Source organism: Halichoeres trimaculatus, unplaced genomic scaffold, assembly GCF_033239565.1.
Source record: "Halichoeres trimaculatus isolate MK-OKI-2021-1 unplaced genomic scaffold, fHalTri1.1 fHalTri1_scaffold_6, whole genome shotgun sequence".
Lineage (NCBI taxonomy): Eukaryota > Metazoa > Chordata > Actinopteri > Labriformes > Labridae > Halichoeres > Halichoeres trimaculatus.
The window spans coordinates 35,459,871-35,487,589 of NW_027437184.1; the positions used below are offsets into that span (position 1 = coordinate 35,459,871).

At 41.4% G+C, this 27,719-nt stretch overlaps 1 protein-coding gene across 2 annotated transcripts in view; it reads right to left on the reverse strand.

Moving 5' to 3' along the window:
* Positions 1 to 7,233: 7,233 nt before the first annotated feature.
* hlcs (holocarboxylase synthetase (biotin-(proprionyl-CoA-carboxylase (ATP-hydrolysing)) ligase)) overlaps positions 7,234 to 27,719 on the reverse strand; it is a 32,076-nt gene continuing 11,590 nt past the window's right edge. For both annotated transcript variants that reach the window (XM_074672872.1, XM_074672871.1), the window contains 6 exons: positions 27,014 to 27,291; positions 11,785 to 11,852; positions 11,522 to 11,682; positions 11,281 to 11,395; positions 8,367 to 8,580; positions 7,234 to 8,202 (listed from right to left, as the gene is read on the reverse strand). In XM_074672872.1, the coding sequence (XP_074528973.1) occupies positions 8,031 to 8,202; positions 8,367 to 8,580; positions 11,281 to 11,395; positions 11,522 to 11,682; positions 11,785 to 11,852; positions 27,014 to 27,291 (1,008 nt within the window). In that variant the 3' untranslated portion in view covers positions 7,234 to 8,030. The remainder of the gene's footprint in view (positions 8,203 to 8,366; positions 8,581 to 11,280; positions 11,396 to 11,521; positions 11,683 to 11,784; positions 11,853 to 27,013; positions 27,292 to 27,719) is intronic.

Below are 27,719 nucleotides of genomic sequence, written 5' to 3' on the forward strand. Positions count from 1 at the left end.
TAGTGGTGATTCAAAGCTAACTGAAAAAACCAACACTCTTTTTTTAATTTTACATTTGAAATTGGCAAACATAGCATAGCCATGTGTGCCATGTGAAGCACAGGCAGCCAGTCTATGCTATGTAGAGCACAGACAGGCTTTCTCTCCTGCAGTGTAACAAATCAATGTATAGCAGGGTCTCATAACCATTGTATTCCCTCCTCTCTCACAGTTACAAAACGCCGTCACAACAAAAACTACTTTGCTGTAAAGTAACGGTGAAATACTGGCAGCAGGGTTGCCAGTATTTCACCGTTATTTTACAGTCAAGTTTTTTTTAAGTGCTGTATCTAGACATAACAGGATCTTACTGTTAAAACTTTCTTGTAAATTTACAGTAACTTGTTGTAATGTGCCTGTTGGGCTTTTTAAAGATGGTCGACATTGAGTTCATGTGTTACTGTCTAAGACAAGGATGTCAAACTCGTGCCATGGAGGGCCAAGAGGCTGCAGGTTTTCTTTCCAACCAAAAACTCCACCAGCTGGTTCCACTGATTACCTCAACTTCAAGTAGAGAGCAGGGACTAATAAGTGAAACCAGCTGGTGAAGTTTTTGGTTGGAAAGAAAACCTGCAGCCTCTTGGCCCTCCATGGCATGAGTTTGAGATCCCTGGTCTAAGGCAAAACATGCAAACAGAACAGATATGTAAAGTATGGAAAGATGTGACCATCAAACGGCAAATCTAGATTCAAGAGACAACATTTTTCATGTTCATTGTTGTTTATGTGGAGAACACTTGTGCAATCTGAATTTGTTGGAAAGAGGTTTTTTAGGAAGTTCCCCTGAACATATGATGTTTTGCACCTGCCTTGCTTTCATAGCGCAGTTAGCTTTGCATGCGGCTAACGCTACGACCCAAGAGGCCAATCCATAATGGTATGTTAAGACTAATGGTCACGTTTGTGTTAGGACTGGACATGCACATGGGCCTGTAGTAATTTCAATGGGACATTAAGATTCAAAGTCAGCGACAGACAGAGGACAAAGGGAAACAGGAGCTCAGTGTGTCCGCCCCCGCCCCAGCAGACAGAGGGAGAATGATGTTATACCTGTAGTAATGACTCAGTCACTGGAGGACATCTGAATCATCACAGCGTCCTGCTGATGGTGCAGACAGTCAAACAGAACCACACCGTGTCAGACATTTTTTTTTTTTTTAAGTGATACATCAGGCAGCAACCAGGAGCTCCTTCTGATTCAGGCTTTGGACAGAAACTGGTTTCGTTTTATGCAACAAGAAAGAGTTGAGGGTGAGTGACTTCTTCTGATGCACTTTTTATTCAGATCCTCTGGGTATTTATTTCACATCCTCATTCACATACAAGACTTCCACACTCTTAGAGTACTGTGCAGACGCGTGTTAGCATCCAGCCCTCTGAAGTCTGAAATGTTCATCACACCAGAGTCCTGAGTGGGCTGATGTGTAGAGCCCTCCAGTCTGTGGACGATAAATAAATCCTAGCTTAACGTAAAGTTGTAGTTTGATGCAACCTGGACCACAGGTCACACGCTGTAGCTGCTGAGGTGTGCTCACGTCTCTCTGCCGTGTTTTTTGTTGAACTGATGAATGGACCGCATTACAGAGCTGTTTCCACTCAGAGCACTTTACACTATGGGCTATAATTTTGTGGCACAGCGCAGGGGGCGCAAGCCTGGTGCACCTCGTGCGCTGCCAATTTGGTGGACAGTCTGCACAGAGATGGGTGTGACTGTGCGGCAGGGGGAGTTGACGGTGCACCAGGGAGAGGTGTCGGCAGATTCATGTTGGCGACAATTTCATGCCAAAAACAGTGCAAAAAGTGTGCTGAAAGCTCGCCAGCTCCAACCTGGTCTATTCTCAGCGCAAAGCAGAGCGCACCCTCCGCAGCTGTAATTTGGTGACAGGCGCACATGTGCGCACATGTCAACAAAGCCTCAGAGGCAGGTTTCCAGAGTGTCAAGCACATTTTAATGCAATAAACAATCACAGCAATCACTATTTAATGTAACCGTCTGAACCAGCATATACATTTTTATCTTAATTGACTGTCCCATCACATCTGATGTCAGATTAAAGCCGTTTGTCATAATGGAAAGTTAACCTGACGGCAGCTGGAAGTTTGATGCACATCTTACAATTAAACAATAAACAGCCTTAACATCTGATACTGAGTATATATCTGGCTTCTCTCATTTCATTAAATTCAAAGAAAAGAGGGAGAGAAAACACAAAGAAAAAAGAGACAAAATAAATGTATGTCACTCAGGATTTACCTGTGATTTCCCATATTTCTCTGTTTTAGTCTTTATTTTTAACGTGATCTAAAAAGATGGAGTACATTATTGTAAGGAGGATGAGGTGGAGACACTGGGAGAGTATACAGTATATCACCAAAGGTTCTGTTATTTGGCGATGACAAACCAGGAGTGCAGGTGGATCAAAAGTATTCTGAATGGATAAGCCAGCTGTGTAACTGTCTCTTCATTTTGTACTCCTATTAATGACAAAGGAACAGATTAAATTTGGCCCGGGAGCTGAGCCACACAGTGACGCGCTTTGTGTCCTCAGATGTGCCCCACTGTCCATTCTCCTGCTGCAGGGACAGCGGCTCTGACTGTCTCTGCTGCCGGCTCTTTCCAGCACACTTTCTGCGGTGTTGGGGTTCAGTCAGACCAATCAGACGCTGCGCTTCGGCTGCAGCGCATTAAAAGGTGAGGAGAGGCGCTCATTTGATTGGTGAAAACAGCGCTCGGCTGTGTTAAACCCACTCACGGCTTTTCTCCTCCCTCTCTGCCATTTGTGCGTAGGGAGGCGTGGATGCTCACCTCTGCGCTCCTTTGAGCCTTGACTGCGCCTCTCTTGGCACGGCAGGAAACTTGCAAAGTGTGCCGATCACGCCCTGTCCGCGTGGCGAAGGTCGGCGCAGGACAGGTGCGCCTGGTCTACGAAATTAGAGCCCTACATGTCTACATTCACACATCCAAACACACACAAACACACATACACACCCATCCACCAGCCGGGCACTCAGCTCTGATATACTGGGGCTCATTCACACACCTCTGTAGGCCCACAGAGACCAGTTTGGGGTTCTTTCCCTGTGTCCCAATCCATTCATGCTTATCTTGGAGCACCATCTCTTTCCCACATTGACCAAAAAGTGAATCAGTATAAGGTCCTAAAAACAGAAACTACAGGAGCTATCAGAATATGTTTCCATCAGCACTTTGTTCCTCTTGTTAGTCCTTCCTGTGTACATTCTCCGGGCTCAGCTCAGTCATCTACTTGCACTTTTAAAAACCTTTCCTTGTGATGTTTAAGATCTTTAAACCCCATCATCAGGCAGCTTGAAACCAAAGTGTCAGTGAGATCTGTAACATGCCAAAAACACCAATAAAACGACTACACAGAAGTTGTCTCCTCTGTTTCTGTTAATGTTTATCTTCTTCTCAGTTTTACACCAGTTCAATGGATGTTTCAGTGTGTTCCTGAATGGTTGATGGTGATTTAATGATGCAATACATGTCCATGTTTATCCTGTCGTGTAAAGACGTGTTGTATTTTGTATTAGTTTTGTATTTTGTAGTTGTTCAATAGCTTCTTTCACAGAACAACAAAAACCATGAATGGTGAAAAATAAAAGAAGGTTCTGGTATTTAAAGGCCTTTGTGCCCCCTCAACAACCCAGATTACCAAAGACTTTGCTTTCATCAAGACCCAAGTGGCAAGCTGCTGTGGTTTTGACCAATATAACCAGTTACAATGTCAACTACCTTTGTCTGACTGCTGGTGGTCTAAGCTAAGCTAACAAAGAACCAGCTAGCTAACTGGCTAGCTATCTTCTTAAAATGATACATTTTGAGCATTTGTTAGTTTTGCTTGAATGTGTCCATTGCTTAAAAGGTCTGTGAGGAGTTTGAAAATTATCTAGAAAAAGTCTCCCTTCTAGATACATGCCTGATCATAATCCATACTTTAAAATGAGATTATCAGCTCCAATATTGCTAATTACAGGTTATTTTAAATTGCTACTTCTTAGCATCCAGTTCAGGTGGTCCATGAGTGGACCAGACTAATCTAAGGCACCTTTAGGTCTCTATGACAACATCATACCGGCTGACAAGGTTTAGTAGTAAGAAGAGATAACACACAGAGATATGTGTTTTTCTCTGCTAAAATGATTTCTGTGATTAATTTTGTGGTGATGGTGGACACTGGAGCCCAACTGTCAGACAGAAAAAGGACAGAAGAGTGGAAGAAAGATAAATGGGAGAGTGATACAGCCTGCACAAAAGGCTAATTAGCTTTTAGCTGGGGCTGTATCACTCTATAACTCAGGGGCTAATCTGTTTTTGCTAATGTTCATTCCAACCCACAGTCAGCACTTATTCTGCAGTGGTCTGTTCAAACTTGAGAGTTTATCAATAAAATGAAGAGTGAGGTTACATTAGCTCTGCTTGTATGTTTGGAGTCAAAGCTTGAACACCAATAGAATTTCACACCTCATAACATTAGGATTAAGACTTTTTAATACTTTTTAAGGGCCTTAATTTTCCCACAACTGATTTATCAACTTTTAATACTTTTTAAGACCCTGCGGACACCCTGTGATAAATACCGTACCTCTGCGAGTGGTATCCAGTAAAAAGTTGTCTTCAACAAAGAAAATTTTCTTTGATCTGATCTCTATTTAATTCCAAAACAAACACACCACTAGCTAAAAGTCATTTACGACAGTGTGCAGAGACTCCTGGCCACAAGATGGTGAGGGAGTGCAATCAAAACAGATCCTCCTCATAGCATCTTTAAAGTTCAACCAAACCATCAAATATGTTCCCCTCAGCACTATTATCAAGACTTACCTGACAGGACTTCTAGACTCCAGATTCAGAAATGTGGTCTCAGTGGAAATGCTGGAGGCTGGTGAAGTAATGATTGATGACCCTCCAAATTACCACGGAAGTTTTAGCAAAATTCACAAGTTAGCGGCAACAAAACCCTGAAAATTGCCAAAATTCCTGAGCTAAAATTCCCAGTGAATATTTTTATGGGACTCAGTTGTTGAAAACCGCACGCTGAAGTGCCTCTTTGAGTGGCAAAAACATGCGCTGTATGTGCCTTTTTTCTTTTTGGCCCGTGCCTTTCAAAAAGTCTATGCACGCCACTGCTGTTTACAATCTATATACTCCTTATAACAAATATCTGTGCTTATTTTTGGAGTCATGGAAGCACTCCATGGAGAAAAAAAATCAGCTGTTTTCACTGAATTACTCAGACATCTGCACCTTGAAGTCCAACAGAGGCTCGTTTACCTTCAGCCTGCCTCCATGATTTTCAGATACATTGGCAGATTTCAGTGAAACCACCACACCAGCTCAGCTGATCCTGAAAAACTGAAACTTCCTCTGGATCAGAATGAACGGTGTGTCTTACTTGTAGTTCAAAAGAGCCTGTGCAGAGCAACAAACTGACATCAAACATGGCCTAAAAGGGTGCCTGGGACTGTCCTCTTTGTTGACCAGGAAGTGTTTGAGCTGGATGAGGCACCAGTGAGCCCGTAATGCTGGTCTCTGATGACAGTTCATTCACCATGTGAAGGCACCATGGACGCCAACGCTCTGCAGTAGTCTTTTTTGTGTTGGAAAACAAGCCTTGTGGTGGTTGAGGTGTTACAGTCTGAGCAGGTGGAGGTGTTAGGAGTCTGGGCAGGTGTTTCTAGTTAACACAGAGTGACTCTACAGTTTGTGAATGTCACTGTAACAAACCCACATTACCTGAATGACATCATTAATCCAGTCACAGAGCCTCAGCATGAGCAGCACAGGCCTGATTTCATCCTCATGGATCACAAAGACCCAGCTCATCCAGGTCTCATCTCTGGAGGCTAAGGGGACCTTAAACAGGGCGGCCTGCACTTTCTTCAGACCTGAACCACACAGAAAACCTCAGGGATCAGCTGGAATAAACCTTTAGCATTAATAACCTAGGCCTCTTTCTTCTGTGATGGACACATTAAATGTCAAAAATAACCGAATAAAAGACAGTTTGCCACAGGACTACCTGATATATTCATTTCTTTTTCAGTGATAAAGACTTATCTGTGAATGTGGACATGATATAAAGGGTTTCAGTTAATCAACAGAGGTCTGTTACTACTGTGCAGGTTTTTATTCTTGGATCATCTAAACATTTAAAGAGGACATATCATGCTGATCCCTGATTTAATACTTACATACAATATAATACATTTGAAAACAAGACCTTTCACCCCCTGAATTTTCAAAAAATGAGATATTGTATTTTTTCTGATATCCTAGAACGAGATTTGATGCCTCTGAAAATAGGTCATTGCGAGATGACCGCGCGATTTCAAACGTGACGACACAAGGATCCTTTTGTTTTTATTGGAGTAATCTGATAAAGCAGCTCCTCCTCTGTGATGTCAGTTAGTCACACAACCGCCACCAAGGGATACACCCACCAAGAGCCGAGTATAAATACAGCTCCCTACTAGCTCTGGTTGACTTGACTGAGTGCTGGATGCAGGGACTCTGCTTTGCTGAGCAGCTCAGCTTTACATGGTGAATTAGCAGTGAAAACACTGTAATTTTAGCAGACGTAATACTTGTGAGACTGTGATATTTGCATGCTTCTTCTGACATGCACTGTGAACCTGGACCACAATAATGTTGCGGTAATAACATAGTGAGGAACTGACGGTAGAGGTGATCTTTAGACTACACTTTCAGCATGATGGATAAAACAGACAGAGAAAAGTGAAGGAGCAGGATGGAGCCCTGTTATAGAAATAGTTTATTGGTGAAGTCTGCCTATATTTCCACATATAAACTATACATGTAACAGTACCGCTTTGACTCACCACACTGAAGCATCCTGAGATGATCTGTGTTGAGGTGGATTTTCTTCCTCCTGAGCTGCAGAACCGTTTGGGTCTGACTCGGGGTCCAATACAAAAGGATGTTTCCTACACTCTGCCATTTTATTAGTGCTATCAATGCCTTACGGTGAAGTTTTGGTAGACAGCAAACTCGCTCGGTCTGCTCCATTCAATATGGCAATTGTAAATACTGCCATTCTGCAAAAACCGCCCCCTGGCTCTACCCCCTCCGCCCCTCTGATAGAACTGACCAATCAGAGCACAAAGGGCTGTGACGTTGCGAGGTTACTGGAGGTCATTCTCGAAACGTAGCGTTTCAACGAGATCTTCAGAATGGCCTAAACTGAGGATGTTGAGAACGCTATTGTGGGGCAATGAAGGAACTCAATGACTTGTACTGAGGGCAGAAATGCTTTACAGGCATCCTAGTCTGGCATAGTGAAAAGGAGAAACAAGCATGATATGTCCACTTTAAGAAAAGCATCTGAAGCAAACAAGAAAAAAGACGATAAAGAATTGTCCTTCACAGAATTCAGTAAGTTTAATGTCTTTTTTTAGGTATTTTAAACTTAAACTCTCTATGTCCCTGTATTTAAAAACAGATATTCACTTCTCTATCAGACCAGCTCTTTCTCACACTCAAAGTTAAAACCTCTCTGAGACACTTTGTTCTCAGCTAATCTGGATTGTTCACCAATTTAAGGACTCTACAGACCAGGATCAGATTTTTCTTGACCAGATTCAGGATTCCATAGTGAACAAGGATTTTGTGAATCAGGTCAGGTGTGTAGTGGATCAGTATCAGGTGAACAGGTTGAGTATAAACCTGGTGTGTTGTGCAAGAATGGAGCACCATGCGTCTGTGTAAATCTTTATTTGTCTGTCTGATAAGCAGAGGGAGCGGCTGTGATCTCTGCTCTTCTCTCACATCAGGTTAAAGGATTTGTGTTGTTACAGGTTGTTAGATGAAGTTTTAATCTGTGGTCCCAAACACAGCGATGCTGCTGAGTCATCGCTGATGGAGGTGTTGGTTTGTAGCTGCCTGAAAGCCAGTCCTCCTCTCTGAGTCTGAACGTAAACTAACCCAGTCTGTTCTGGTTCAGACTTTGGTCCTAACGCTGCTTCATCACCACCAGGTTCTTCAGCATGTCAAACGAGTTCCCGTCAGGCTCCACGGACACCAGACCCTGCTCTTTGCTGTGGACCTGCAGAAAACCGTTGTGGTCCAGACCCACCACGTCCACCTCCAGGCCGTCCTCGCTCCACAGACGCACCCGAGTCCCACTGAGGATGAAACAGAGAGAAAGGAGGTTAATTTAGGAAGTTTAAGAGACACATGTGAGGAGGAAAACAGAAACAGAGCAGAACACGAGTTGAAGACGTTCACAGACGGTGTGCTGTGTAAACTAAAGGACGCTGGACTCTGCAGAGAGGTAGGGTGTGGTCACCTGTGGATCCATCTGCTGTAGTATGTGGGCAGCACTGCGTCAGGACCCCCCTTCTGGAAGCTGCTGATGAGGCTCTCCAGGCAGCTGACAGAGCGGGCGATGAGCTGAGGGCAGCTGAGCGGCTGCAGGCTGCTGCCGTGCTCTGTGTTGTGGCGCTGGATCAGATCGTTGATGCACACCGTGGGGTTACTGTTGGACACGTTGAATCCACAGCCTGAAGACAAAAACACACCTGTTCACTACTGCAGGTTCGTACTAAAGACAGAGACTGAAACTGGCATGAAGAAAGACTTCTCTTCAGGGCTTAAAACCTGAGTAAAGAGGACAATAAAAACATTTTCACTTCTGGGACAAACTTGGGACAGGACTCCAGATCAAGACACCAGGGATGTCTTGATCTTAGTATTCAATAAGTAGAGCTACAACGTCATCAGTTGTGCTCAGATTTGTATGTCTCAGAATACGTTAGTTTGGCCACCTGAAAAAGGAAGGGCTCTGAATAAATCAGTAACACAGAGGTTTACTTTAAGGATGTTTATTTACTTTGTAAAGTCAGGTTGGGGTCCATTTAAATACAGCCTCCAGCTCTCATCTTACACTGCATTCATTAACGTTTTTTGTTGTGATCTACAACCAAAGTTTTTCTGTGAGGTCTCACTGAACTACACCCGGACTGTACATAGGCCACTTGTATAAAGCTAAAGCTCTGTACATTCTGCAGAAATTCAACAACTCTCACAGCTGACGTGTTAAATGAATGGATTTATCAGGATGTGGAAATGTGAGAGTTCAAAAAAACACATCAGGGGAGACAGGACTAGATTAAAGTTATGAGATGGAACAGAAAAGACAAAAACTGGTGCATAAAAATAGTTCAGAATGCAGGGTCAGAAATAATTGGGTCCAAAAATGTTGTTGAGTCAAAATGGTCTGAATATTTAAAAAAATCCAGACTCTGATCCTGACATAAAAACATCCTGACATGTTTTCCCCATATTGCCCCTTTATTAGGGATGCACTGATCCAACTTTTCTGGTTCCAATATTGATACCTTGGCTTTGGGTATTGACAGGTGTTGATCTGATACCAGTGTTAATTAAAGTGGACATATCATGCTTGTTTCTCCTTTTCACTATGCCAGACTAGGATGCCTGTAAAGCATTTCTGCCCTCAGTACAAGTCATTTAGTTCCTTCATTGCCCCACAATAGCGTTCTCAATATTCTCAGTTTAGGCCATTCTGAAGATCTCGTTGAAACGCTCCGTTTGGAGAATGACCTCCAGTAACCTCACAACGTCACAGCCCTTTGTGCTCTGATTGGTCAGTTCTATCAGAGGGGCGGAGGGGGCAGAGCCAGGGGGCGGTTTTTGCAGCATGGCAGTATTTACAAAATCGCCATATTGGATGGGGCAGACCGAGCGAGTTTGCTGTTTGCCAAAACTTCACCGTAAGGCATTGATAGCACTAATAAAATGGCAGAGTGTAGGATACGTTCTTTTGTATTGGACCCCGAGTCAGACCCGGATGGTTCTGCAGCTCAGGAGGAAGAAAATCCACCTGGACACAGATCATCTCAGGACGCTTCAGTGTGGTGAGTCAAACCGCTACTGTAACATGTATAGTTTATACGTGGAAATATAGGCAGACTTCACCAATAAACTATTTCTATAACAGGGCTCCATCCTGCTCCTTCACTTTTCTCTGTCTGTTTTATCCATCATGCTGAAAGTGTAGTCTAAAGATCGCCTCCACCGTCAGTCCGTCACTATGTTATTACCGCAGCATTATTATCTTCCAGGTTCACAGTGCATGTCAGAACAAGCATGCAAATATCACAGTCTCACAAGTATTACGACGTCTGCTAAAACTACAGTGTTTTAACTGCTAATTCACCATGTAAAGCGGAGCTGCTCAGCAGAGCAGAGTCCCTGCATCCAGCATCTGAGGGGGGATACTTGGCTCTTGGTGGGTGTATTCCTCGGTGGTGGTTGTGTGACTAACTGACATCACAGAGGAGGAGCTGCTTTATCAGATTACTCCAATAAAAAGAAAGGATCCTTGTGTTGTCACGACGGTTGAAATCTCGCAGCCATCTGGCAATGACCTATTTTCAGAGGCATCAAATCTCGTTCTAGGATATCAGAAAAATACAATATTTTATTTTTTGAAAATTCAGGGGGTGTAAGGTCTTGTTTTCAAATGTATTATATTATATGTAAGTATTAAATCAGGGATCAGCATGATATGTCCCCTTTAATAACCTGCATGGGATATGGGACCATGGGATAAAAGTTGGTGATGTTTTGGAATCAATCAAGCTAAAAATTATTTAAACTATAAAATATTAAAATGTTTACCAACAAAACAAAGCTTCAGAATGTACACAAGTTCTATTCAATTGTAAACTTTTACACCCTGTAGACTGGTAATGCAGTGAAAAACAAAGAGAGTGGATCAGCACCTTCCTACGGATACTGATCCAGCTTTGAGGGGCGCGATACCCCGATACCCGACACCAGGATTGGCATCGATGCATCCCTACCCCTAATGGAAAACATTTTCCTTGGCAAAGATTGCTGATGTTTACGCAGCACGTAACACTGCAGAAAACTGACCACTGATCATCTGGGATCAAGAGACACCTGAGGAACAGGTGAGCTTTGATTTCATCAGTCTGTGAAACAAGGAGGTTTGAGCAAAGAGAGACTGGTTGTTACAGAAATCACTAAAGATGGAGGTTAAAAAACAGAGCAATTATACATCAGAGACGCTGGTCCATGATCATTTTCACAAAACTAAGGCCCTCTTTGAAAACAATTTAGACACTCTTAGTTTAACCAATCACAATAAAAAAGATTTGTTATTAATAAAAATTGTGATCATAAAAAATATTGTGTTTTTTTTTTTTTTTTACCAATGAGCAGATGAAAAGTGGATCCCATCACCGTGGACGTCACCAGGACCCCCCCAAGCTTCATCAGGTTACTGTAGTAGATGTCATTGGGCCACTTTACCCTCAGGTCGATGTCCTAACAAAACAAAGAGCTGTTAACACAAACTACTGCACCTGACGCACCATCACTCTGATTTTTCTCATCTCAGATTTCAGACACACATTACAGCTAACGTGCAGTTGAGCCAGTTTTTGCAGTTACCTGGTATCCAGGTAGAGTGCGTACAGCCTCCACCACAGCCAGAGAAGCCAGGTGCTGCAGGAATGGAATCCTCTGACCCAGTTTGGAACCCAGCTCTACCTGAACACTCAGAGTGAACATGGCACACCCCAGAGGACTGAGCCAGGCGTTTCCCCCCCGTCCTGCAGCAAACACACACACAGTTATTTAAGTGAGCAGTTATTTGTACGTTCATAAAACATCAGAGGTGTGTGTGATCTGGTTTGTACTGTGCTTTCACTCACCTCGACCTTTGCTCTGTCTGGCAGCGACTGCAATCAAACCCGCGTCTTTTGGTGAGTGCAGATTGAGCCTGCAGGAGGAGAGGATCATCAAAAAGACTTTACAGATGAACAGCATCAGCACCAGGAGACATCACATGGACATGCAGACGCTGTGGAGCTGTAGTCATCCTGCATGGTGTTATCAGTACACTGACCACTCCATCACCTCCAGATAAACCAAAGCTGATCCTCTAACATTGGCTGAGCGCCCTCCATCACTCTGTGAACACAGACTGTGGAGCCTCCAGAGAGGGAGAGCACAGGGTTTCCTCTATTGTGATGTAAAGTGAGCCAGCTTCAATCAGCTTATGATCAGTCTCAGTGTGAGGGCCACAGAGAGCTGATGTGTGTGTTAGGATAGGGGTAATAACACACTCATTGCTGGGGATGGGTACCTGTCACATCTGAAACAATACGGTACCTATACCTGGAACCTGGCAATCAGTATCAGTACTCAATGGTACCAATTTTCGGTACTGTTATGTGTGTTTATGTAGTAATAAATATTAAAATGTTTAATAATAAAATCTCAAATTCTTTCAATTTAACGCATTTATTTCTCAATATATAACCTTGCAATGCTGTGTTCATGTCCGGTAGGAAAATCATCTAGTCTTCCTCTCTCACAGCCACAAGGATGTGTTCAGGTACTGAAACATGGTACCGTTTGTTTTTGTGTGAATTGTTACTTGACACTACCAACGTAATTAGGTTGGTACCCATAAAAGTACCTGATTGGGTACCCATCTCTACTCTGTGCTCAGAGGGCTGAGGACACTGGCTGCTGTATTCAAACTGTGGTTTGAATTTTTTTTTTGTCTGACAAACCAAAGCTTCTCTGTGATGACTGGTGACCTCTGCTCATCCCATGCATCTCTCCTTTGTGAGGTACCACAGGGATCTATTCTTGGTCTTTTTCTCTTTCCCTTGTACACGCTTCCACTGGGATCAATCGAAACAAGCTTAACCTGTCTTTTCATTTTTATGCCGATGACATACAGTAACACTTGCCCATGAAACCCAATGAAGGCACTTCACTTAGACCGTGTTTACATCACAACGTTTCATCCGACAACGCTAAAACGCAGCGAAAAAAATCTGCTTTTACAGGGAAATGCAGAGGGACTGAAAACGCTGTAGAAAGCATGCCAGGCCTGTAGTCGGCGCAGAAGCCGCTTTTGGGAGATCTCCACTGAAGTAGAGTTGAGCTAATCATCTGGTGTATTGGGGAATACTAAGTGCAAAAGTGGAGCGACAGATGCACATTTTGTTGAAAGACAGCCAGCAGACTCAGCAGGTTGAGCACCACAAGCACAACATGGTAGATCGTGACAATCGAAACAACGGTACTGTTGTCCTGTTGTATGCGTGAAGCGCGAAGCGGAGTGTGACGTCAGCGTTTCCACTGAAAAAGTGGGCTTACTGTTTACACGGCAATGGTGTCGGCAGCATTTCAGAAAAATCCCACTCTGGAGGCCGATTTCAAAAGCTTGAGTTTTAGGTTGACTGAAACACTGTTTCTGTGTAAACGCAAGGCTGAAACGCAACAACACTTTGCATCTTACCCTGAAACCGTTGTTGTGTAAACGGCCCCTTAATAAGTTGCTGGTCTGTATTAGCTGCAAAAAGCAGTGGCTGGCACATAACTTCCCGCACTTGAACAACAGCAAAACAGAATCTATCTTTTTTAGCACTTCACCTATGCCTAATGCTTCTACATCAAACCGTGGCACTCTTGCTCCCTTCTTTAAACAACAAGTAAAATAACTTGGGGTTACTTTTGATAATGACTTGAAAGTGGATAGACAGATCAGTTCTATTGTTAGAAAAAAAAAAAAATCAGCTCCGTCTTTTGGCTAAAGTGAAGCCCTTTCTGAATCAGCAGGATCTTGAGAAGGCAATTAGCACATTCATTAGTCCATGACTTGATTATTGTAAAGAGCAATGCAAGTTAACTTTCTGCTAACCAGGTATGTGTCAAATACCTGTGATTAGCTTGTGCTAACATGCTAATTTAAGTGCATAGCTCTAAAGTTTCTCCCATGGAGAAACGTGATGCCACAGGTAGTTGCTAGGCTTGTGAGTGTGTTCATGTAGTCATGATCGGAGGCTGTGGGTGTGTGCTGCTGCTGGCACTGAGCCAAGGAGGAGGAGCCCCATTTGAATGCAGTGTTTACTAACAAGTAACAAAAATTACTGCAGACCCTACCTTAAGTCTCTTCTTATGTCCCCTTATGTGTTTTTTTCAGTGATATAATCAATGCATTGTAAGATGAAAGCTGTGGGCTGCATGGAAATGGAAATGTGACAGTTTGCAGCTTTGTTTCTGGTCTGAGCCAGTCCAGATTGGTCTCAGTCTGAAATAAAGGAAAAAAAATCCAAAAGCCTGCTTAAAAAAAACCTCTAATATTTTAATTTATGCAAATTGGTCAGCCAGATGTGTGTGGCTGCTCAATCATGTCCGGCATGTAAAGGAAAAATAACTTCTGAGGAAAGCTTGGCCTCAGGAATTCACTGACTGAACTGAAGCTGATTGGGGAGGAAATTTTGTCCCGATCACTCGACTGCAGCCAAGTTACTGCCAACATATAATCACTAATGCAAACTAAATACGAGGGAGAAAAGCCAGACGCACTGCTGTGAAATGCTGTGACTGAATCATGAGTGAGAACAGAAGCTTACAGGAGAATATCTCATCGTTCATCATGAGGTACAGACGCAGAGATGGTTAGTTAAGATCATCAGGGAACCAGGAAGACAAGTCTGAGAGGGCTTTACCAAAATGTAACCTTGGTTTGATAAAAAGGAGGGCAGAGAATGGGTGGTGTTTCTGACTGCTGAGATGTGTTTGATCTCCTCTGATCTCGGCCTCCATTGTGCTCGACTCATCCCAACACAGAACGACAAAGACGGACAAAACACGACCATTGACGGAGAGAAAGAGGCGACGTGTTCCTGATGAGGAGCGTGGGCCTCTAAATCCTCGCTCAGGGTTCTTTGTTTTAGGGGGGCAGCTAAGCCTCAGGGGTCAGCCCCTCCTGATAGCACAGGTCAAGAGGATAAAGCCCACCCCAGCAGTCATCTGTCAGAGGAGGGGGAGGAGGAGGAGGAGGTGTGACAAGAAGCTGTGAGTGTGTCAGAAAGTGACAGCAGCACTCTGAAGCTGGTAGAAACACAGAAACACAGGTGAGCCCGTCACAGGTGAACTGAAACCCCTCAATGCTGTGTACACAGGTGTCTGAAGTGAAGCAGCTGACCCAGTTCAGATGTGTCCTAACACATTCATAATCAGACTAATCAGGAGGCAGAGTTTGATGCTGTCAGAAACAATATCATTTTCCTGAAAGCCATTTATCCTCCCCTCCCAAACCCTCTCACTCCCCAGATTAAAATATTTCAGATTAAAAGATTATTTCTGCCGTCGATGCTCATTTTTGAAACAGGATTTTGGGTGCATAAGCGTGTTTGCATTGATCATTGAGCAGCGTGCAGGGCCTGATCAATAAGAGAGGACAAACTAATCTGTAAATGTGATTAATTGAGCTAATCCTGTTTACTGAGGGACAGCACCAATGATCATTTCCAAATAGCACCATTGGAGGTGATCAATGAGAGAGGCCGCTCCATTAGCACAGGGCAGCTGAGGCTCCACTCGCTGACCTTGTTCTTCCTGTCTGGACCTGGCTGCAGGTCTGGCTTGGGTTCTGGACCGCAGTCACATTCAGCTGCAGACACCTTCAGGTGTCCACTCTGAGCTCTCTCTGTTAGGACGGAGCCAGGCGCTGTCCTCCTGTCAGCGGCTGTCTGAACAGCTCAGTTAGAAACACATCAGCACTCAGTGTGTCAGTGCACAGATACGATCGTTCAGACCTTTCACACACAAGCTGCTGAAAATTACTCCATCACACAAGAAGCTCAAGATTTCCTCAGTCAGTCCTCTCACAAATGGATTTACCAAGTGTTAGTCAAGCAAGAAAGGGAGCCAGAGTAGAGTGCTACTGAGGAGGAGAGTAATGTCCCCTAAAACGCCAAACTGCAACTTTAAGTTACCCCAGTATGAGCTCAACAGTGGTAAACATAATAGAAACAACTTAGGCGAGCAGTGAGGAAAATAAAACAGAAACTCTGCTCAACATGAACAACGTCCTCACCAAAATAAAGAGGCCTTAGTTTCTAACCAGAACTTTCCCTGTCAACCTTAAGGAGTAAGATTTCTGCAGGTTGTTCCAACTAAAATAAGCACAAAAATAAGGCCATCTGTGTTTGTCAGATGATTTCTTTGTAACAGTTCTTGGTAATAATTTCCCTTACTGTTGTAATACATGTTTATTTCTCTTTTGAATAGAGACACATCTATATCTACATCAGGATTTTGCCAAATCTTCTTATTCTTAAAGCTTATTCTGCTCTTGACTCTTGTTTTGAGCTTCTGGTACCTTGAGGTGCTGAAAATGTTTCGCACCTCATTTTTTTTTCTTCTTCAGACGTCATCCTCCAATCCACCAAATGACAACAAAGAAGAGTCATTGGTAGAATAATCTGTTTGGCACTCGCAGAGATTTGGACAGTTTTTCATGGACACAACCAACAGACTCAGCTCCTACATCCCACAAATACATGCTCCTTACAAACGTGTCTCCATTTAAAAGGAAATAAACAGACTTTGCAAAAGTATAAGATTCATTACCAAAAAGCTTTGTTACAACAAAGAAATAGTCTAAAATCGACTCACTTTTTGAGCTAACTTTAGTTGGGTTGACTTGCAGGTTGAGTTAACGTCTCTTCTTAGCTAGCACATCACCTTTGTCTCTTTCTCCTCGGCTCACAGGGAACATTTGGCCATGCACCGGTTAGCATTGACATGCTAGGGGCTGCTAACAGCTGCTATTGTTACATGTAGGCTACCCGAACACACAGGAACAAAAACAGTAAAAAAAAATACGACTGCAAACGTGTGTAGTTTGTGGTAAAAAAAAATATGTATCTGCTCGTGTTTATCCATGCAGCTCACTAAGACAAAGTCAGATGGTTTAGCTGTTCAGTCCAATGTGAGGTGGTTTTAGTTTAGCAGGCAACTAGGCCTGCACAGATGTGTTTAGGGCAACACACAATCAGAAAATACAAACCTAAGGTCTCCTGTACCATGGCCCCTGAGGGCCTGGTTCCCTGTTGATGTAGGCCCTGGGGAGCCTGGTTCTATTATGCCAGGCCCTCCTCTGAGGTTCTGGGGCTGTTGTTTCTGCTCCTATCAGAGCGTTCAGGTGCAGCTACAATGAGACGCTGCGGTTTGTGGCCCCCGCACTGAGCTGGAGGGCCCTCCTTGTCAGAGGGGGTCTCAGGGCTGTGGAGTGTAGCTGAACCTCCAGTGGACACAGAGAGTTCAGGTCAAACACGGCTCCATATGTTCCCCCGGTCAGGCATCTGCTTACAATCTTTGATAATTGCAGGTGGAGCATGCAAGGTCAATTGAGCCAATTAGATTTTTATGGTTGAACCTGTTGCCGTGGTTATAGTGGGCTGTATTTTTCACAGGAAACAGGACCCTAATTCATACAGTGTCAGTTTGGATATTGGATTACCTGTGAAAACAAACAGTGATCAGGAGGCTCTGTGGAGCAGCTTTCTCCAGAACACTCCTCTGTTCAGCCTGATTTCAGGTTCAGGTGCTGCACCGATCTGAGTCAGTCTCTGGTATGTGTGTGTTCATTTGTGTGTGTGTGTGTACATGCTCTCCACATGTGCACACAGCATGGAGAGCAGAATGTGTGTATCAGGGAATATAATCAGAACTACATCTACATCCATTCCTGCTCCTCCTCTGCTCCTCGGAGCCCCTCTGAAGGAGGAAAAAGCACAGGGGCCGGAGGGGGAGGGGCTGAGAAAAGTGAGGTGAAAGTGGGCCCTCGGGTTTTCAGCTCTGAGCTCGAAGCTCTGAGAAGAAAAAGTCAATAGGTAGGAAGTGTGTAGCTGCAGGCACAGGGATCAAGTTCAGCCGAGCAGGAAAAGAATCATTATGTTCTTCAGACCAGCAAAGTGCTGCTTGACCCCCCCCTCCTGAGGTTATTAGAAGGTGTCCACACATAAACACTGCAGTGTGATGCTAACACGCACACACACTCTGCATTCACTATAACAGATGATAATCCAGACAACACTCATACAAAGAGTACAGAGTGTGTTTGACTCATTAACATCTTCATTAATCACATTCTGAGGGAGGAGGTACAGACACGTTGGGTCTGATGCTCGTCAGAGTGTCTGGAATAAACATGTGTCGTTACTTACACCAACTTTATTATAACATATAAACATCGACTGTGTCCTGAGTGACAGAGTGGGTCTGCGCTCCTTTCACAGAGCATTAATTTATCTTTTTTGTTCTGCAGACTACATGAAGCGCTGTCTTATTTTAAGCTCTACACTCAAATTCTCTGTCGTTTAACCCACAGCCTTGTGGACACATCAGGTTTGTCATTCCTCAGACCCCCCCGTCTTTTTAATGTGCTCTCATTTTAATCTGAGCTGCAAGGTCACCTGAAACTGGATTATTTCGTACATATAGAAGATTCTCAGTCCTGGGCTGAGGACGATCTGACTGATGTATGCGCCGTTTGCACCTGAGTGCTAATTCACTGATGTTGTCATTAAGGCTGCACTAACAGATTATTTTGGTAGTCGAGGAATCCTTGAATTTATCTACCGATTAGTCAAGTCATCTTCTTGTTCTTTTTATTTATATTTTGCAATATTTTACAATGACAATAAAATGAATTGCTACCACTAGGCCTGTCACGATAACAAATTTTGCTAGACGATAATTTTCCAAACTATTATTGCTGATAAACGATATAATTGTCAATATTATTTTGATTTTTTTTTTCAATTTTTTTCATTGATGTAATTATGATAAATGGGATAATAAAGTGAGTACACCATATCAAAAGCAAGAAACTCTAATTTCTTAAGAGTATTTAACTGTTATTAAAAGGTCAGGATCTTTTAAATAAAAAAAATTCAACAAAAAATATAATAAATTTAACAAACAAGAAAGAGAAAAAAAAATACAATGAAAATGAAATGGACTCTCTTTTAGAAAAAAATACATGTCAATGAAAATAATTAATACTATAAAAAACAATAAAACATAGACCCTGCCTCTAAAGAAAAAATGAAACTCCCAAAAAAAGACAACAACAATAAAAACTATAGCCTTAATAAAAGGGAGTTTATACAGTTTCTGAATTGTTTGTAACATGTACTTTTTCCCAGTGGATCCGTACTGTCTGTCAAACATTTTGAACATTTCTGACTTTCAACCGTATTGAAGGGCTGCATTTCTTTGGCAATGTATCTGTCTTTGAGCGGCCACCATTTGGCGCTTTTATTTCTATTTACTTTGCCGACCAAAAGCCTCAGTAAGAGCGGATTGTCAAAGAACAAGGCTCCGCTGCACCTCCCCTTCTTCTTCTTCTTCGTCGCCACTATTTTCAAACAAATGCGACATATCAGCTCGTTGATGTTCATGAGCTCACACTTTGTTCATTCTGTTAAAAAACAAAATATTCCCACACTGGGACTGTGGCAGGCGGCTTAAGAGCTGTATCTTTCGTGCCATCACTCATATTAGCGTGTGTTTCCTCCTTACCCCTCAGGACGCTGGCTTCAGCTCTCTCCGTGTGTATGCGCGAGCAGCCCCGTTGCAAAAGATGCTAAAGATCGCATTTTTGACAGATGCTCACTCCCCTATAAATCTGCTAAATCCGCTATTGAACCTATGCACCCCGATGTTAGGAAAGACAGATGTAGTGAGCCATCTTCTCATTCAGCCTCTTTGGTGGAAAGAGAGGAGGAAAACAAACATGCATGCACGTGTCAGTTTATGGAGGCTGGCTAACTTAACAAGGACGTTTTTATTTATTGTTCGGTTAATTGATTTATTGATTATCGTGACAGGCCTAGCTACCACATTCATCTATTAGATGATTAACACCTGCAAAGACTTTCAAAATGAATGAAAAGTTTGTTAAAAAATTAAAGTAATCTAATAATAAATGTTGCATGCTCATTAAGCTTTCATTGAAAAGAAATTTAAAGGCTAAAGTTTAATTTTTAGGCATAAAAAATGACCTTAAGTATGTGTAACTAGCTGATGCATATTTCTGTATTATAGATTTTTAAACCAAAATTATTCACAGGGATATAATGTATAAAGGTTCCGCACTTTACTGATGGTAGTTAAAGTAGACAGTGAGGATTGGACAGTCACTGCCACACACTGCAGACACACCCTGGTCACCCCTACCTGTGTCAGTGCTCTCATTGTCTTGCTCTATAAATGAAGCTTCAATCATTGGGAACACTGTTTCGCCTCATTGTAAAACATATTTTTTACTCCATGTGCATTTTCCTGATAAAATAGAAATAATAATAACTAACAACTGATTATAAACCTTTACTAACCAAAAAAGAAAACATTTCTTTGAGTAACATAGAATTAGAATAGTTCCTAAATTGTTTCTTAACATAAAAAACTAAATTTATGGTTTTTGAAAATTAGAAGCAATAAAGATAGCTGAATTGTTAAAAACTTGTTATGTTAATATTGGACAAAATTTAAAAATTTGGTGTAAGTAAAGACATATATCAAAGAATAATGCTCTACATATGATAAGTTGCTCACTGAAGTTTCTTACATGATTTATTGTGTAAAGTTGATATCTGCTCATAAAACAATCAAAAATTAAATTGTGCATCTACAAAAATGACTGATATTACTGTTAATTTTTCTCACACTGACCCCGTTTTTTCTACATTCCAATGTCATGAAACTCAAAAACTTATTCTGTTATGAAATAATCCTGACAATGTTAAGATCTAAGTCAATTTCACCTCCTCACTTGTTTCGGAAGTTCTTTCAAAAGGTGTCATTATTATTTTAGAGATTTACAAAAATCTATAAAAGGTTTGAAAAGGTGTTTTGATGCCAGTATATGTTTTTAAACTTCTGGAAAAAAAAGTTGGCATAGCCCTTTTTGAAGCTTGTAAATGTTATGAATATGAATAAATCAACACAATAAAATTATTGCCAATACATAAAGTAATAAATGGTAGATAATGCACAAATCAGACCCACACAAGGTATAAGATTTAATTTCATTTAGCCAATATCTGACTGACAATCCAGAGCTCACGCTGAACTCTTGAAGGTCAGATTTACCATTTGTATTTTCTGATGAAGGTTGGGAAGCAGCTTTAGCTGGCGCTCTTAATTAGTCAGTAAAAACACGTCTCAAACTGTTTCAGCATGAATAGATCATACAGACTTAAGTAACAGCAGCTGGACTCCATCCATAAAACATCTGCACAAAATGTGTGCAAACCAGAGGAACGCTGTGTTTAACAACCCAGAGATATTAACGTGTTTCAGACGGATGATGGAGAAGATCATTTAAAAATTAATAAACCTCACATGGTCCGAAGCATCAATTAGATTTATACCTCAAGAATCATAATAACAGCAGTGAAAAATGGGTGTGTATCCACCTGGGTTTGCTTTCTGTCAAAATGTGTTTTTCATTGTTATGAAGAGTGTGTACAGTAAAAGAAACACTCAGTGAATAAGACAGATGTTACAAACCTGCCCTTCAAGCGGATAAATAACAGATTAAAGTCTAACCAGTGATGGTTGTAGAGTAGATAAATGAAATTTAGAATTAAGTTAAGATTATTATTTATTATTATTATTTTCTACTCTTAATTCTTCCTTTCATCAGTGGTTACAGCAAAAATGAGGGAAAATGTGTCTTAAATTGGTTATGTTTAAGTTTTGTTTAGTGTTATTTGTCTTGTTATAACATCTGAATTTAAAATCTGAACCCTGTGGTGCTAAAACTCATAACATCATAGAAAAAGACTAATATCATTTATTCTTCTATGTCTACATGAAATTAATTATGTCAACAGTTTTTGCATTCAAATGATTTTAAAGAATTCACCATAGAAACTTCAACCTGGTATTAAAGCAGTCTACTCACTACTGAGAAAACAAACATGACTTTAAAATATTATACCTTATAGAGTCTTTACTTTAGGACATCACGTATAATACATGTCACATTTTACCTTAGAAGTGATTTCAAACATTCTGGCTGTTATTTATCCTTTTTGATCTTGTTAAAACTTTAAGAAGTCTTAAAAGGTAATTTCATAACATATTATGTAAGTTAGGTCTTTCTTTTCACTTTCTTAAATTTTAAAGTTAAAGTGCAGCGTCATCCCAGCCTCAGAGTTTGATCTGCATCTGTTTCAAACACTTCCTGCAGACCTGTCACCTCTTCAACTTTTCTCTTTTTGGCTGGCTGGTTTTTGTGCAGGGTGTGCATCCAAATTGTTAAAACTAGTGATGGGACTTGATTAAAAAAAATAATCGAATTAATTATGCCATTTATAATTAATTAATCATAATTAATCGCATTTTAATCACATCAATATTCAACATCAGAAGCAACACTTTTCAATTCAAACAGATTTTGACAGAAGACTTAATCATTGAATATTCTCATAGGCAAGTTTAAACAACAAAATCCTGTTTATTTTGTTCAGAAGATGTTTTTTTGAGGACACTACTTTCAAGTACATTCACCAGCCGTTATGTGGTAAATAGTATTAGTCAGGAGATTAAAAAAAATTATCTTATTAATTACAGGATTTGTAATTAATTGATCTAATTAATCACATTTTAATCTTATATCTGCTTAAGGTCCCCACATAAAGAATTTGAATTCTAAGGCATTACAAAATCATAGTGCATGACTAATGAATGAATGAATGTATTCGAATGAATACACAAAAAAGAGAAGATTTGTAAATCCTTTTTTTTTTTCAACTGCACAATATTAATTAAAATGTCCGTGTTCCCTGCCATTGACATTCGATTACTGTTTACTGCATCTATAGAAGTAAATTATACTTTTCAGCGGAGGGAGGCGGGGTCTGGTGGAGCTTGTCAATCAAAATCCTGCTCATAAACTACTGTGGGTGACAGCGGTGCGCTCTTTAGACGAGAGCTCAGCATGGATATGAGGAGAAATGTGAGATGACAGAGACACAGAGAGACGCTGCGAGTCAGAAAAGTTCAGGCAGCTCACGCTCCAAATGAGGATGTGTTGCTGTAGCTCAGAGAGAAAGAGCGGCGCCATCGTGAGAAAAGACGACAGAGAATTTTGGACCAAAAACAGGAAGAGAGCCATAAAAGAAGAGAGTTCACTCTTCTTAAGTAACTTTGGTGTGTACATAGTCATAGAAAACAAGATTATTTGGGTCTTAAAAGATCATTCAAGGTGCTCTGAAAATGGCTGGTAGCTAATGAGTTAATCTTGCGTTGATTTTTATAACGCGTTAATATGCGGTGTAATTAATTAATCTAATTAACGTGTTAAAGTCACAGCCCTAGTTAAAACCTAAAACTCTTTCCTGGTTTTAAACCCTGAAGGAAGTCTCAGACTGGATCTTTAAAGCCCTTACAGAACAGAAGCACAGTGAGACCTGACTTTCCCTCCGATCATCAGGAAAAAGGGTTTAGGATTTAAATCTCCTGTTAGCTGAGTGCTCCTGATCTTTGTGTGAAGCTAAGCTAGTCAGCCAATAATGTAGCTGTGTTTTAAACAGTCAGAAATCTTCTGCTCTGAAAATTAAATGAGTTGTAATAATATGTGTTAAACCCTGCAGCGTAATGAGCAGCCTGTGTTACTGCAGAGGTGTGTGTGTGTATGTGTGTGTGAGTGTGTGTCCCTGCTGATGGAGGTTCATTGAGATTCCAGCGAGGTGTGACCTTGTGAGAACACTCCTCTGTGTCTCTGTGCAGCTATTATTAGCCGGCGCAGCCAAACAAAGCGTTAATACTGAGAACAAACAGTGAGTGAGCCGTCCATTCATCCTGGGCTTCAGTCCGCGGCTCTGAGGCCGTTTTCATCAGCTCTGACCTGCAGCAGCACGGTGTTAGCTGGCACAGCCTCATTCATCGTCCACACAGAGGGAAAGAAGCCGTCATTGTGGCCTCAAAGGACTCTAATAACTATCTGCTCTGAAATCAACATCTGTTTGACCATCTGATTAACCGCATAAGCATGTCTATACACACTGTGCTGAGGAATGTGAGCTGAACACAGGAGGACTTTCTGTCTGCTAGATTAACCGAGCACAAACAGCAACACCAGGGAGTCTCTAACACACACACATTAACACACATCAGCTTACACTAATGTGATAACCAGTTATTATGTGTGTTCTAATCATGATTTGAGGATAATCACTATATGAAAATGAAAGGGTCCAAAAAGAGCACCAGAGGACACAAGACCAGATTAAAGTTATGAAATGGAAAGAGAAAAACTGGTACAAAAACAGGGTATATGCTAAAATCCTGAGGTGGATTTCAATACCTTTTTAAGACTTTTTCAAAAACCTTTAAAAAAGTTTTAAGTCTTTATCGCAACTTTCAGTTGTTGTTGGCATCCCCTTTTTAACAGTTGTAGGTTACATTTTTACAGATACAAATGATGTAAGCTAAGGAGGGATAAAGCTTGAAAGAACAAATGAAACTAAAGGCAGGTTTATCCACACTCCCACAACAAGAAACAGCAGTTATTTGAGGCCAACTTGCTGAAGAAAATGAGAAATTATTTCATCATTTTTAAAATTTAGGACATATGGCATAGATAGTGTGATTTGCTTTAATGTTGTATTCAATTTCTCTTTATGAAACTAGAAATGACGTTAATTTATAGCTGGTGTTTATACCGCTCACAATCCATATTGTTGTATTTAATTGTAACTAGAGTCTTTATGTACTTTTTTAATTTTTTATTTTTCATTTTTGTATTTTTCTACTGACTCCATCGATTTCTGCTGTTAACACAACAATTTTCCAGTTTTGGATCAATAAAGTAACTCTATTCTTTTCTATTCTATTCTATTTTAGAACTTTATCGGCTGAATGTTTAACGTCCCAATCAGGGGACGGTTGAAAGGAGGAAGATAAATACTCATGGATATTTTTTGGGTCAAAGCTTGAAGACCTATGAAACTTAATACCTCATAAAACCACACTTAAGACTTTTTTAATACTTTTTAAGGGCCTTAATTTTCCCAAAAGTGATTTATCAACTTGTAATACTTTTTAAGACCCTGCGGACACCCTGAAAAATGAGCTCAGAAAGCAGAGTCAGAAATATTTGGGTCTGAAATGTTTTCAGGTCAAAATAGTCTGAATTTGAAAAACAATCCTGATAAAATCCAGATCCTGATCCTGTCACAAAAACATCCTGACGTATTTTCTCCATATCGCCCCCTAATGGAGAACATGTTCCTTGGTCAGAAGCAGAGTTTGCTGATGGTTACACACGAGTAACACTGCAGACAAACTGACCACTGATCATCAGGGATCAAGAGACACCCAAAGGGACAGTTAACATTTTGTTTTATCAGTCTGTGATGATGGAACAGACTGCAGACCCCTGTTTTCAAAGGAGGCCACATTCCGTATGACTTAAACTGATGCAGCAGCGTTTGTGGAGCTCTATTTAAGTGACAAGGACTCCATGAACAGAGCACCTGTTCCTCCAGCAATAATATCTGAACCAACACTGAACCAATGTTTCAGTCTTTAGCACGTTTTAGCCTTTAGCTTGTGTTTTAGCCTTTTAGCCTATGTTTTTGCTTTACCTTGTATTTTTGCCTTAAGCCTGTGTTTTAGCCTTTCATTTGTGTTTTAGCCTTTAGCCTGTGTTTTAGCTTTTAATCTGTATTTTAGGCTTTAGCCTGTTGTTTTCATTAAGCTTGTGTTTTAGCCTTTAGCCTGTGTTTTGGCTTTGAGCCTGTGTTTCAGGCTGTAGTCTGTATTTTTTTGCCTTAAGCCTGCGTTTTAGCCTTTAGCCTTTAGTCTTTAGCTGTGCTCTATCCTGTTTAGCTTTGTCTGTAATCACTTCGGTCCACTCTGGCTTTATAGGAAAGCTAAATACTAGAATTAGGACTAACCTTTTCTGGTGCTGACAATCTAAATTTAAGTTGTAAATAACGATCAGGCATCTAACTTGAAATGACACGTTTTCAAGTTCCCTTAAACAAATCCAAACAGGCTGAAACAGAGCTACAGTTCACTTTATGAGCATTTAAATCGCCTGCTGCTGCTGCTTTGTTTACAGTTAACACCTCATGATAGACAATCAGTGACTCTAAACACAGCTGGGTCTACAAAACAACCAAAACCAACAGTAAAAACAACACTATAAGAAAATATTGATAATGTTATGATTACTATTAAAAGGCAAAAACTGAAGGGTGGGCTCTGGCAGCACAAACTGTTCTCATGACTGATCAGACTCTGCCCGAGTGGGATCCAGTCAGCTCCACACAGTCCAACACAAACATGAGTTTAATAAAGAGTGTTATTTTAAAACACACTCCGGATTAAATGTTGGAGTGCTGCAGGGGTTAAACCAGAGCATCCCTGGCTCCGTCCCTTCCCCTCACTCTGCGCTGTCGGCTCAGCCTCCTGGCTGATCTCTCTCCATCATACTTAGAGCCTAATCAACACATGTGCTACAGAAATAAAACAAGCATTCCTTCATAATAACATTAATCAAGCTGCTGCTCAGAAACATCTGGAAAGTCAAATATTAGCACACAGGTTGGGGGTTCACTTTGTGTGGAAGCTAAATGACAACAGTGTCTGTTTCAATCAGCTCAGCGCTGCTCCACCGGCCATTTTTCAAACTTTATGACACTTTTAATTGTTCCCACCTGCAGGCGGAGAGCCGCTCCACCCTCAGCACAGCTCCACACAAAGACTCTATTAGACAGACCTGCTTGGCTGCACCCAGGTCAGACACCAGCATAATCAGTTCCAGCCTCTGTGTGTGTATTTACACACACACACACACACACACACACACACACACACACACACACACACACACACACACACACACACACACACACACACACACACACACACACACACACACACACACACACACACACATATGAGTGTTGAAAACTCCATGATAAGGTTCTGTTTATATCTCAATAAAAGAAATCTGTTTTAATCTATGATCAAAATGTGTTTAAGAGTCAGGGTCAGACTGTTTTTCTCCTGAGGCTGATCAAACTGACAGACAGGACTGAGTCTTACCCCTCCAGTAGGTCCATGGTAGATGTGACCACCTCAGCATACAGCACAGTATGACCCAGCAGGCTGCTCTTCAGGTTCTGCTTGTAGGTCTCCATACTGAAGTGGGTCCAGCTCTGAGTCTGTGGAGAGTCTGTGACCAGGACCAGAGAGTCCTGAGGCTGGTCAGATCCTTGGAGCTCAGACCAGGACACCATCTTCATGGGGGATTTAGACACCTTGACCAGGCCCTCAGGGTCTGCGCGTGTCTGCAGCCACTTCAGGAACATGGACTTGACCTCCTGAGACACAAAGAGACCAGAACAACATCAACTGGGTCTTTACATCAGCTGTTACAAAAACTTTTTGACTTACCAACTACAGACAAATAAGTACAAATTTCCAAAACTGACCAAAGACTGATATCATTGGTTCATCTTATCTTTAACACCCAGGCCACTGGGAGGCGCTGTTGTCATCTACATTCAGATATTTAACTTTTCTCCGTAACATAAAGTAAGACACAGAAGCAAACACATAGGCTGTTAACCAAACTATAAACTACCTACAGCTGTATTATATATGTAGAATAAATTACATACTGCCTTTGAAGGTAGCACCGGGAAATTTTTGCTCTTGTTTGCCCAATTCATTCTACATTTTCGGCAAATCAGTAAGTACTGCTGGTCTAGTATGCAGTTTCAGACTCTCCACAGACTCATATATATAT